At 47.8% G+C, this 13240-nt stretch overlaps 1 protein-coding gene across 1 annotated transcript in view; it reads right to left on the bottom strand.

The window, feature by feature from the left end:
* The window catches only part of LOC142656714 (uncharacterized), a 34002-nt gene extending 21390 nt beyond the window's left edge, over window positions 1-12612 (bottom strand). Inside the window, exons 1-2 of the mRNA XM_075831659.1 lie at window positions 12595-12612; window positions 11412-11572 (exon numbers count right to left, since the gene is read on the bottom strand). Of these exons, the coding sequence (XP_075687774.1) occupies window positions 11412-11489 (78 nt within the window). The 5' untranslated portion in view covers window positions 11490-11572; window positions 12595-12612. The remainder of the gene's footprint in view (window positions 1-11411; window positions 11573-12594) is intronic.
* Between the last annotated feature and the right edge of the window lie 628 nt (window positions 12613-13240).

The following is a 13240-nucleotide window of genomic DNA, read 5'->3' as shown; positions in this document are numbered from 1 at the left end:
GCAGACGGATTATCTATGGGCGTTAACCCCGAAGCTGTGCCTGGCAGATACTTTACAGTACCCCCCCCTTTTATGAGGGGCTACCAGACCCTTTCTAAGTGGACCTGGTTTACTGGGGAAACAAAGGTGAAACCTCCTGACCAATATCCCAGCGTGAACATCCCGAGCGGGTACCCAAGTCCTCTCTTCAGGCCCGTATCCTCTCCAATGGACCAGGTACTGGAGGGAGCCTTGGACCATCCTGCTGTCCACAATCTTGGCCACCTCGAATTCTGCCCCCTCAGGGGTGAGAACAGGGACCGGAGGTTTCCTCGAGGGAGCCAAGGACGGGGAGCAGCGTTTAAGGAGGGAGGCATGGAACATGTCGTGTACTCGAAAAGATGGGGGCAACTACAGTCGGAAGGAGACAGGATTGAGGACTTCAATGACCTTGTACGGCCCTATAAACCGGGAAGCAAACTTCTTGGACGGGACCTTAAGGCGCAAATTTTTAGACGATAGCCACACCAGATCCCCGACAATAAACAAGGGGTTAGCAGAACGTTTTCTATCTGCCTGAGTTTTTTGTATGCTCTGGGACGCCTCTAGGTTCTTCTGAACCTGAGCCCAGACTGTGCACAGTTCTCGATGAACGACCTCTACCTCGGGATTGTTGGAACTACCAGGTGAAACGGAAGAGAACCGTGGATTAAACCCAAAATTACAGAAAAAGGGGGAGACCCCTGACGAGTTGCTGACCCGGTTATTAAGGGAAAATTCGGCGAGGTGAATGAATGAGACCCAATCATATTGACAGTCAGAGATAAAACACCTTAAATATTGTTCTAGACTGATTAGTCCTCTCAGTTTGGCCATTAGTTTCAGGATGGAAGGCAGAGGAGAAGGACAGATCAATCTCCAACTTTTTACAGAAGGCTCTCCAAAACAATGAAACATACTGTACCTCTCTATCAGAAACAATATTGACAGGGAGCCCATGGAGACGCAGGATGTGTTTGACAAACAAGGTAGCTAACGTCTTAGCATTGGGTAGTTTTTTGAGGGGCACAAAGTGGCACATCTTACTGAAGCGGTCTACTACAACCCACACCACCGACTTGCCTTGAGATGGAGGCAAATCGGTGATAAAATCCATGGAGATATGGGTCCAAGGTCTCTGGGGAATGGGCAAAGAACATAGTAAGCCCGCTGGTCGGGACCTGGGAGTCTTGGACCTAGCACAAACCTCACAAGAGGCGATGTAGGCCTTAACATCTTTAGGCAACCCAGGCCACTAATAGTTTCTGGCAATGAGGTGCTTGGTACCCAGGATGCCTGGATGGCCAGATAGTGCAGAGTCATGATTTTCCCTAAGTACCCTTAGCCGGAATTGCAGGGGAACAAACAGCTTGTTCTCAGGAAGGCTCCCGGGAGCTGAACCTTGATCAGCCGCAATTTCAGAGACTAAATCAGAATCAATAGCGGAAATGATTATACCTGGAGGCAAAATACAAGCAGGATCTTCCTCCAAAGGAGGGCTGGCCATGAAGCTACGTGACAGTGCATCAGCCTTAACATTTTTAGACCCAGCCCTATAGGTAACCACAAAGTTGAATCTGATAAAAAATAACGCCCAACGAGCTTGTCTCGGGTTTAGCCTCCGGGCAGATTCTAGGAAAACCAGATTCTTGTGGTCGGTAAGGACCGTTACCTGTTGCCTAGCCCCCTCCAGGAAGTGGCGCTACTCTTCAAATGCCCATTTAATGGCTAAGAGTTCGCGGTTGCCAATATCATAGTTACTCTCAGTGGGTGAAAACTTCCTGGAGAAGTAGGCACAGGGACGGAGATGGGTGAGGGACCTGGTACCCTGGGACAAGACAGCCCCCACTCCCACCTCGGACGCGTCAACCTCCACCATAAATGGCTCCATTTGGTTGGGCTGAACCAGCACCGGGGCCGAGATAAAGCACTTCTTAAGGACCTCAAAAGCCTGGACAGCCTCAGGAGGCCAGTGGAGGAAATCAGCACCTTTGCGAGTGAGATCCGTAAGAGGCTTAGCGATGACCGAGAAGTTAGCAATAAACCTCCTGTAATAATTAGCGAACCCCAGGAAGCACTGTAACGCCTTCAGGGAGGCAGGTGGGACCCATTCCGCCACAACCTGGACCTTGGTGGGGTCCATGCGGAATTCATGAGGAGTGAGGATTTGTCCCAAAAATGGTATCTGCTGCACCCCAAACACACATTTTTCGGTCTTTGCAAACAGTTTGTTTTCTCGAAGGACCTGGAGCACCTTCCTGACATGCTCAATGTGGGAGGACCAGTCCTTGGAAAACACAAGTATGTCATCAAGGTACACTACAAGAAATAACCCCAGGTAGTCTCTTAAAATCTCATTTATGAAATTCTGGAAGACCGCGGGAGCATTACACAACCCAAAGGGCATGACGAGGTATTTGAAATGACCTTCGGGCGTGTTAAACGCAGTCTTCCACTCATCCCCCTCTTTGATGCGGATAAGGTTATACGCCCCCCGTAGATCAAACTTAGAGAACCATTGGGCCCCCTGAACCTGATTAAAGAGATCAGGAATCAGAGGAAGGGGATACTGGTTCCTTACAGTGACCTTATTCAAGCTTCGGTAGTCAATGCATGGCCTAAGACCACCATCCTTCTTCCCTACGAAGAAGAAGCCAGCACCTACCGGAGAAGTAGAGGGACGAATGTAACCCTTGGCCAGGCATTCCTGGATATACTCTCTCATGGCTTCACGTTCGGGACAAGAGAGATTAAATATCCTACCCTTAGGGAGCTTAGCTCCTGGTACCAAATTGATTGCGCAATCATATTCTCTATGAGGAGGTAACACTTCGGAGGCCTCCTTAGAGAAAACATTGGCGAAGTCCTGAACAAACTCAGGTAGCGTGTTCACCACCTCAGGGGGAGAAATAGAATTAACAGAAAAACATGACGTCAAGCATTCATTACCCCACTTGGTAAGGTCCCCAGAATTCCAGTCAAATGTGGGATTATGCAACTGCAACCAGGGAAGGCCTAAAACCAAATCGGACGATAATCCCTGCATTAACAGTACAGAGCACTGCTCCAAATGCATGGAGCCAACAAGGAGTTCAAAAACAGGGGTATGCTGTGTAAAATAACCATTATCAAGAGGAGTGGAGTCGATACCCACTACCGGGACAGGTTTAGGCAAATCAATCAAAGGCATAGCTAGAGACATAGCAAATTCCACAGACATGATATTAGCAGAAGACCCTGAATCCACGAAGGCACTGCCGGTAGCAGACCTACCACCAAAAGAGACCTGAAAGGGAAGCAAGATTTTATTACGTTTCATATTTACGGGAAATACCTCCCCGATGATCACTTAGGCGTGGAAGTTCTCCGGCTGCATTCTTACGCTTAGGACAGTTGTTCACTTGATGCTTGTCATCCCCACAGTAGAAGCAGAGACAATTCTTCCTGCGGAAATATCTACGTTGTTGGGGAGACACGGAGGCCCCGAGTTGCATAGGTACCTCCGAGTCTTCCGGGGAGGAACGAAGCAACGGAACCTCGGGAGGCATCATGGGGGAGTCAGAGGAGAAAACATCAAGACGTTCAAGTCGTCGTTCCCTGAGACGTCGGTCAAGTCGTACCGCTAAAGCCATAACCTCGTCTAGGGAGTCAGAAGAGGGATAACTAACTAGCAGATCTTTCAGGGCGTTCGAGAGACCCAACCTAAACTGGCACCTTAAGGCAGGGTCATTCCACCGAGAAGCTACGCACCACTTCCTAAAGTCAGAGCAATACTCCTCAACAGGTCTCTTACCCTGACATAAGGTCACCAGCTGACTCTCGGCAAAAGCAGTCTTGTCAGTCTCGTCATAGATGAGTCCGAGAGCAGAAAAGAAAAGATCAACGGAGGAAAGTTCAGGGGCGTCAGAAGCCAAGGAGAAGGCCCATTGTTGGGGCCCTTCCTGGAGCCGGGACATAATTATACCCACCCGCTGGCTCTCAGAACCTGAGGAGTGGGGCTTTCAGCGAAAATAGAGCCTACAACTCTCCCGAAAGGAGAGAAAAGTCTTCCGGTCCCCTTAGAACCGGTCGGGCAACTTGAGGTGGGGTTCAAGAGGTGAGGTGAGGTGAGGGGGTAGCATCAGCCTGGTTGCTGGACCTGTAGGGAGAGACCCTGCATTTGCTGAGCCAGGGTCTCAAGGGGGTCCATAGTGGTGTCAGGGACCAGGGAAGACTAGGTATGGGCTTGTGATTATGTAATGACGGGGGTGGGGAGACAGACAAGTGAGCCCTAATTTACCCACCACTCAGTCCCTGCCTACTTGCATTGACCCGCCTTAGGCGACGGGGTACAACTGGGCGACGGTCCCTACGCTCAATAAGTGCACGACAAACAGACAAGGGTACACAGAGCTAGGGGGAGAAAGGGGCAGTTGCCCACGGCAACACCGTGAGCAACAAGAGAAGTGAACAAGCCGAGTCAAACCAGGAGAGTACGAGGTGCCAAACGCAGAGCAGAAGAGTAGTAAACAAGCCGAGTCAAACCAGGAGTGTACGAGGTACCAAACGCAGAGCAGGAGAGTAGTCAGCAAGCCGGGGTCAATATGAAGCAAGGACAATGGTACAAGAAGCTGCAGCAGGGCCAGGAAACCAAACGAGAAGAATCACAAGCAAAGGAGGAACAGGAAAGGCAGGTATAAATAGACAGAGGGCGGGAGCTAGCTCCGTCTGGCCAGGCTGTGATAGGTTCTCCCACTCCTAAGCCTGCCACCCTGAGTGGTGAAAGATGGAGTCAGTCTCACAGACATAGAAGCAGGTGCAGACTGATTATCTATGGGCGTTAACCCCGAAGCTGTGCCTGGCAGATCCTTTACAGTTACTTCCTGCACGACGACGTACAGTTACTGAGTTTTTCCCGGTGCACAGTCGGCGACAGTGTGAACCGGGAACCGGGAGGTCAGCTGTCGCCGACAGCTGTCACTCCACTCTTGCCGAACAGCGGTCCTTTGCCGCTGATTTCGGCGAATTAACCCCTTAAATTCGGCGATCGGTTGCAATCACCGAATTTTGGGGGTTTCTAACGTATATCGACAGACCCCGGTCCGAAATCGTGGGGTTTGCCGATAGTTAGTATGGCAAACGGAAGCCAAATAATGGCTTCCGTGTCTGCCATGGACGGAAGCCCATCAGAACCAACCTTCGGCTGGTCCTGAAAGGCTTCCTGTCAGAGTGACAGGAAATCACTGTCGTTCCCGATGCACACTGTCGGCAAAAAAGTGTGCATCGGGAACTTGGAGATCAGCTGTCCCCGACAGCTAACACTCCAGTGTTGCCGATCAGCGGCTCATCGCCGCTGATTTTTTGCAAATAACCGGTTACATGCGGGGCTCGATTGCGATCTCCGCATGTAGGGGGTTTGTAGCACATCAGCAGCCCCCATGCAATCGTGGGGGCTGCTGATGCTTGTGATGGCACCCGGGGGCCAGACAACGGCGCCCGGGTCTGCCATGTATGTCAGCCTATGAGGATCAGCCTTTGCTGATCCTCGTAGACTAACTGTCAGAGTGACTGTGACGTCACACTGACAGTTGGAATACATTACACTACCTAGGTAGTGTAATGTATTCTAGCAGCGATCAAAGCTGCAGGTCAAATAAAGAAAGTGTATAAAGTAAAAGAAACGTCAACAAAAAAAGAAAGTGTAAAAAGTAAAAAAAAGTTAATAAAAATGTTTTATAAAAGTGTAAAAATAAGTTTTTGTTTTCCTATAAGTCATTTATTATAGGGAAAAAATGAAAACCGTTAAAAAAAAAAGTACACATATTTGGTATCACCGTGTTCGTAACGACCCAAACTATGAAACTATAATGTTCATTTTTCCGCACGGCGAACGCCGCAAACAAAGTAAACGGAAAATTATGTCAGCATCGCTATTTTTTGGTCACCACCCCTCCCAAGATATAGAATAAAAAGTGATCAAAAAGTCGCATTTACCCCAAAATAGTACCAATAAAAACTACAACCCGTCCCGCAAAAAATAAGACCTCCCACAGCTTTTTTAACGAAAAAATAAAAAAGTTACGCCTCAGAATAGCGTGTCTCAGAAAATAAATTATTTTATAGAAACATCATTTTATTGTGCAAACGCTGCAAAACTTAAAAAAAACTATACACATATGGTATCGGTGTAATCGTACCGACCGGCAGAATAAAGTAAAACTTAATTTATTGCGCACGGTGAACGCTGTAAGAAATAAAGAATTGAAAGCGCCAAAATCGTTGTTTTTTGGTCACCTTAGCTCTAAAAAAGATCCTGTGGGGTCAAAATGCTCACTATACCCCTAGAAAAATTCCTTGAGGGGTGTAGTTTCCAAAATAGGGTCACTTTTGGGGGGTTTCCACTGTTTTGGTCCCTCCGGGGCGTTGCAAACCCGACATGGCACTGAAAACCAATCCAGCAAAATCTGCGCTCCAAAATCCAAAAGGCGCTCCTTCCCTCCTGAGCCCTGCTGTGGGTCCAAACATCAGTTTATGACCACATATGGGGTATTGCCGTAATCTGGAAAAATTGCTTTACAAATGTTGGGGTGCTTTTTCTCCTTTATTCCTTGTAAAAATGAAAAAATTCTATGTTTCCACAGAAAAATAGGTGATTTTCATCTTCACAGACTAATTCCACTAAATTCTGCAAAAAAACTGTGGGGTCAAAATGTTAACTATACCCCTAGAAAAATGCCTTGAGGGGTGTTGTTTACAAAATTGGGTCACTTTTGGGGAGTTTCGACTGTTTAGGTACCACAAGACCTCCTCAAACCTGACATGGTGCCTAAAATATAGTCCTAAAAAAAGGAGGCCCCAAAATCCACTGGGTGCTCCTTTGCTTCGGAGGCCGATGCTTCAGTCCATTAGGACACTAGGGCCGCATGTAGGATATTTCTAAAATCTTCAGAATCTCGGCAATAAATATTGAGTTGCGTTTCTCTGGTAAAACCTTCTGTGTTACAGATTTTTATTTATTACAAATGAATTTCGGCAAAAAAAATGAAATTTGTAAATTTCACCTCTACTTTGCCTTAATTCCTGTGAAACGCCTAAAGGGTTAAAATACTTTCTGAATGTGGTTTTGAATACCTTGAGGGGTGCAATTTTCAAAATGGGGTGATTTATGGGTACTTTCTAATATATAAGGCCCTCAAAGCCACTTCAGAACTGAACTGGTCCCTGAAAAAATAGCCTTTTGAAATTTTCTTGAAAATGTGAGAAATTGCTGCTAAAGTTCTAAGTCTTGTGATGTCCTAGAAAAATAAAATAATGTTCAAAAAACGATGCAAATATAAAGTAGACATATGGAATAGTAACTATTTTGTGTGGTATAACTATCTGTTTTACAAGCAGATACATTTAAAATTAGAAAAATCATAATTTTTGCACATTTTCTTAAAATTTTGGTGTTTTTCACAAATAAGCAATTAATTTATTGACCAAATTTTTTCACTAACATAAAGTACAATATGTCACGAGAAAACAATCTTAGAATCGCTTGGCTAGGCAAAAGCATTCCAAAGTTATTACCACATAAAATGACACGTTAGATTTGAAAAACTGGGGCTGGTCCTGAAGGCCAAAATGAGCTTGGTCCTGAAAGGGTTAAATGTTTGTGGATAGACTGAATAGCTCAGTGTCTGTAGGCGGGATATATCCTGTAGGAGGGGACATTTTTCCAATAATTTGTGACAAACCTCCTAGTTGCAACAGCATAAACGCACGGTCTGTGTTCTCGTATGTAACGAACGAGGTAAGTTTTATGCTTAAGACCAGGTTTCTCAAACTCGGCCGGGTAAGTGGGCCACATATAGAAAAAATGGGAAGTTGACGGGCCGCATTACTTTCAAATTTGATACAATACAAAATTATTGTTAATCAATTAGTTATTTGATCTAATATAACACTATATAACTATAATACTAATACTACTGCTGCCACAGTGCCCTCTGTAGCTGCTGCCACAGTGCCCTCTGTAGCTGCTGCCACAGTGCCCTCTGTAGCTGCTGCCACAGTGCCCTCTGCAGATGCTGCCACAGTGCCCTCTGTAGCTGCTGCCACAGTGCCCTCCGCAGTTGCTGCCACAGTGCCCTCCGTAGATGCTGCCACAGTGCCCTCCGTAGATGCTGCCACAGTGCCCTCCGTAGATGCTGCCACAGTGAACTCCGTAGATGCTGCCACAGTGAACTCCGTAGATGCTGCCAGTGAACTCCGTAGATGCTGCCACAGTGCCCTCCGTAGATGCTGCCACAGTGAACTCTGTAGATGCTGCCACAGTGCCCTCTGTAGATGCTGCCAGAGTCGTCTGTAGTGCTGCCACAGTGCCCTCCGTAGATGCCGCCACAGTGAACTCCGTAGACGCTGCCACAGTGAACTCCGTAGACGCTGCCAGTGCCCCCCGTAGATGCTGCCACAGTGCCCCCCGTAGATGCTGCCACAGTGCTCTCCGTAGATGCTGCCACAGTGCCCTCCATAGATGCTGCCACAGTGTCCTCCGTAGATGCTGCCACACACACCGCAAGTAGATAGCTCCATTGGGGCTTCCTCTAGGAGTGGAATCCCCAGCCAGAGCATTGCCGACGCTTTGGCTGGGGATTACTCTACTATTGGAGCCCCTGACGTCACTGTCCATACACAGTGACGTCAGGGGATCCTCCTGGACCGGAATGTGATATCAGGGGTAACCCCAGAGCTGGAGTCCCGGAGCAGAGCACTAGTATAGGCTCTGCGCCGGAACTCTGGGGAAGCCATTACAATCAGTGTCCATATATGGACAATGATGTCAGGGGCTTGCCCTTAGCTGGAGTCCCGGAGCATAGCCGCTTCTAGCACTCTGACTGGGATTCCAGCTCTGCTCCTGACATCACTATCCATATATGGACATGGATGTCAGGGGCAACCCCAGAGCTGGAGTCCCGGGCAGAGCGCTAGTAGGCTCTTCCTGGGACTCCAGCTGTGCTCCTGACATCACTGGGACTCCTGCTCTGGGGAAGCCTCTGACATCACTGTCGATGTATGGACAGCGATGTCAGAGGCTTCCCCAGAGCAGAGCCTATACTAGCGCTCTGCCCGGGACTCCAGCTCTGGGGAAGCCCCAGACATCGCTGTCCATATGTGGACAGCGATGTCAGAAGATTCCACAGAGTCCCGGAGCAGAGCCGATACTAGCGCTCTGCCAGGTCTCCACTGTGGGGAAAACCCTGACAACACTGTCCATATATGGACAGCGATGTCAGGGAATTCCACAGAGTCCCGGTGAAGAGCCTATACTAGCGCTCTGCCCGGGACTACGGCTTTGGGAAAGCCACAGAGATCGTGTGTCCATACATAGACACCGATGTCAGGGAATTCCACTAAGTCCCAGAGCAGAGCCGATACTAGCGCTCTGCCTGGGACTCCACTCTGGGGTAGACCTTGACACACTGTCCATATATGGACAGTGATGTCAGGGAATTCCACAGAGTCCCGGAGCAGAGCCTATACTAGCGCACCTGCCCGGGACTCCGCCCTGGGGAAGACCCTGACACAATGTCCATATATGGACAGCGATGTCAGGGAATTCAACAGAGTCCCAGAGCAGAGCCTATACTAGCGCTCTACATGGGACTCCGCTCTGGGGTAGACGCTGACACACTGTCCATATATGGAAAGCGATGTCAGGGAATTCCACAGAGTCCCAGATCAGAGCCGATACTAGCGCTCTGCCCGGGACTCCGGTCTGGGGAAGACCCTGACACACTGTCCATATATGGACAGCGATGTCAGGGAATTCCACAGAGTCCCGGAGCAGAGCCTATACTAGGGACTCTGGCTCTGGGGAAGCCCCAGACATCGCTGTCCATATGTGGATAGCGATGTCAGGGAATTACAGAGTCCCGGAGCAGAGTCTGTACTAGCGGCACTGTGTCCTGCGGGCTGCAGATGACAGCCCCAGGGGCCGTGTGCTTGAGACCCGTGCTTAAGACCGTACACTTTTCCACCAACACTGGAGACCTCATCCATAAAAAGACATTGAGAAAATAGAACGAGGCCAAAGACGACTACATGAACGGTGGAAGGTCTGTAGAATAAAACTTCTCAGGAGAGACTTTAAGAACGTCATTTAAATATCCTGGAGGAAAGACGGGAAAAGGGGGACATGATGGAAACCTTTACATATGTTACAGGAGGGAAGAAACTAAACACAAGAACAAGGGGCACAATCTGACATTGGTGGGGGGGGGGGGGGTGATCGGAAGCAATGTCAGAAAATATTATTATACTGAGAGTAGTATACACTATCCCCTGAGGAAGCCAGTTTGGCGAAACGCGCGTCGGGGGCGCCATCATTTCGGGCCGCAGTGTGGGGCCATCCATACATTCACCTTTATGGGTAAGCCTGCTACAACATTTATTTGTGCTTTCAGTAGATCCTTTTGGATCTACATATGCTTCGGACATCTAATACTCTCCTCTTTTGGCCTGTTGGCCTGACTCTGACCTTTTTCCTTTCATCTATTCCTATCTTGGCAGTACTGGTCTTGCAATTTTTTTATTCTGGGCACTCATGAATACCTACTTATGTGATGTACCCCATGTTTCTCTTTAAATGCATCTGTAGAAACACTGATAGGTTGTTTATATGTCTACAATCTACCATTTAGACATTTGACTATTTTCTGGTCTTTGCTATGCACATCAGAGCCAAGGAACCCATTTGTCGCAGGACACCCTAGATCCATTCTGTGAAACAACAAACAACGGTTCTTCTTTTTTAGATCCCCTTGAATTTTAACATATGTAATTTTGTGTTGTATGTCCTAATAAAATTTGTATTTTCTCATTATACTTGTGGCGTTTTGGCTTCTTGGTCTTCAAGTTTTTCCAGTATATATGAAGTTTGCCTTGACATAAATATATAGTGGAGGTGCTCAGACACTTGATAGTGGCACCTAACCCGTTATTTAACCTGCTGAGTCTTTATATTTAAATTTGAGAGTAGTAGATGCTCGGAGAAAACTTCCAGCAGATGTGGTTGGAAAATCAGCAGGTGAATGTAAATCTGCCGGGGAGAAACATAGATCTATCCTAAGAGAAAACTAAAGAGAAATAGTGGACCATGTGCTGTCCTCCTGCCGTCATCTTCTATGTTTCTATATAGATGTCATCCTCATCCTCCTGGTTCCTTGTCACTCATTGCTCTACAACATTACTATCGCTGCATTGGTGACATGACACATAACTGACCATATTGGTGGCTGATCTTCAGCTTCTTGACGTCACTTGGAAGGTCTGGACGCCGTTATACAGGACACTGGATTCTTCCTAATACTTCCTATTATGTATTGTCCCTTCCCTATGTGTGACTTGTTCTATAATGTAGAAAAGTTTACCTCTCCGCTCAACAGGTAGATGATCTCCAAGGTGAAGTTCAATATTCTTCTGCTCATCTCATTCCTGTCCTTGTCCATCCTTGGTGGGTCATTCAGAAGGAACGTTGTGGAGGAGAAGATGAGAAAACTGGAGGAACTGGAGGATCTAGTACTGCAGACGCCTTTATGAAGAAAGGAGAAGATGGAAATCATACAGGGGACATCATGTGTGACATACAGAACCTCACTTATTCATCATTGAGAGAAACATCTTCTCAGAGCCGTCACCACATGGAATAAAGGGGTATTCCCAACACGGAAACTTCTCCCCAGGATATGCCAGAAATGTCTGATAGATGCGGCTCCACCTCTGGCCGTGCTCGGCTGTTTCTGGACCTCCTATACAAGTGAATGGAGAGAGTCGTGTACATGTGTGGACACCTCTCCATTCATTCTCCACATGGATGCAGTCATCACCTCACCAGGTGGGCCGGGGGACCCCCGTTCTCCTCATAGAGGTGGGACCCCCATATATAAGACATTTATGGCACAACCGGTGAATATAAACGATGAGATATTAGACGCGATCTCAGAGATGCGGGAACTTCAGAGACGTGTAACATTCTTATTTATTACAGTAGTGGGAATATAAGAAGCCCCTTATTCATATTGTGTCCTAGTAGATTGTGATCAGGACCCTCTCTTCTCATTTAGCTGATAGTAATTGTTATGTCCCCCTGTAACTAAGGCCCTGTTCACACCTGCACGACGGATAAGAAGCGCGAGTGATTGACCCCAGTGACTTCTCTTGTGGATGGCTGATAAATGTCGCTCCCGGTATAACCCATGTAATGTAATAAGAGGCGTGCAGGAGAGCGGCTGGGCGCGGGGTAACCGTACACCCAGCGTGCGTCTCTCCTATGTCAGATCTGGGGTCGGGAGAGTCCATTACATATCTCATTCTGTGTGCAGCTCCGCCGCCTCCTCATGAACTACTGGATTCTCCCCATTACATGTCACTTGTGCTGTGAAAACCTTATTCACATGCAGCAGGTTTCTCCCCTGTAAATGTTGTCACCAGCACCATTACCACTGAGCTGTGGAGCGTCAATGCTGCAGATGTCACCTGTGTAATGTCCCCGGCACCGCCATCATGGCTGATAACAGAGAGAACACAACAGCAGTGACCATCAGTCATACACACCCGACCAGCGACTTCTCTCTACCTCTTACACTGCAATATGACCTGTGATGACGTCACCAGCGTGTGACCGGGTCATAAGGGGCGGAGCTTATCAGTGCAGAGTATAACTGGTGGATGAAGGACCTGTGATGATGAACACGTGACACGAGAGGCGGAGCTCTGTGAGGGGACGGGACTCCTGCGCTGTGTAGAGCGGTGATGATGATCACCTGACATGGGGGCGGGGTTCCTGCGCTGTGTGGAGAAGTGATGGATTCAGTGTTTTCCTCTATAGGTTACCAGCAATTGTGTTAGAGCTGGAGCCAGGGGAATGCTGGGTGTTGCAGTCCACTTCTCATACCTCCTCTGATATCCCATAATAATAGCTTGGACATGTTGGACGTTGTAATCCTCTCCTCTTAAACCCCCTTCCTGTAATGTCCTTTGATATCCCATAATAACAACGACCTGGACATGCTGGGAGTTGTAGTTGTCTCTTCATATGTTATTATGGGATATCAGGACATTACAGGAAGTGGTATAAGAGAACAAAAATACAACTCCCAGCATGTCCAAACTATTATGGGATATCAGAGGACATTACAGGGAGCGGGTATACGAGCAAATGACTAATTCCTAGCATGTCAGACTGTTACGAGTTAGAGAA

The sequence above is a fragment of the Rhinoderma darwinii genome, chromosome 1 (assembly GCF_050947455.1).
Source record: "Rhinoderma darwinii isolate aRhiDar2 chromosome 1, aRhiDar2.hap1, whole genome shotgun sequence".
In the NCBI taxonomy this organism is placed as follows: domain Eukaryota; kingdom Metazoa; phylum Chordata; class Amphibia; order Anura; family Rhinodermatidae; genus Rhinoderma; species Rhinoderma darwinii.
This window is presented reverse-complemented; position numbering and strand designations above follow the sequence as displayed.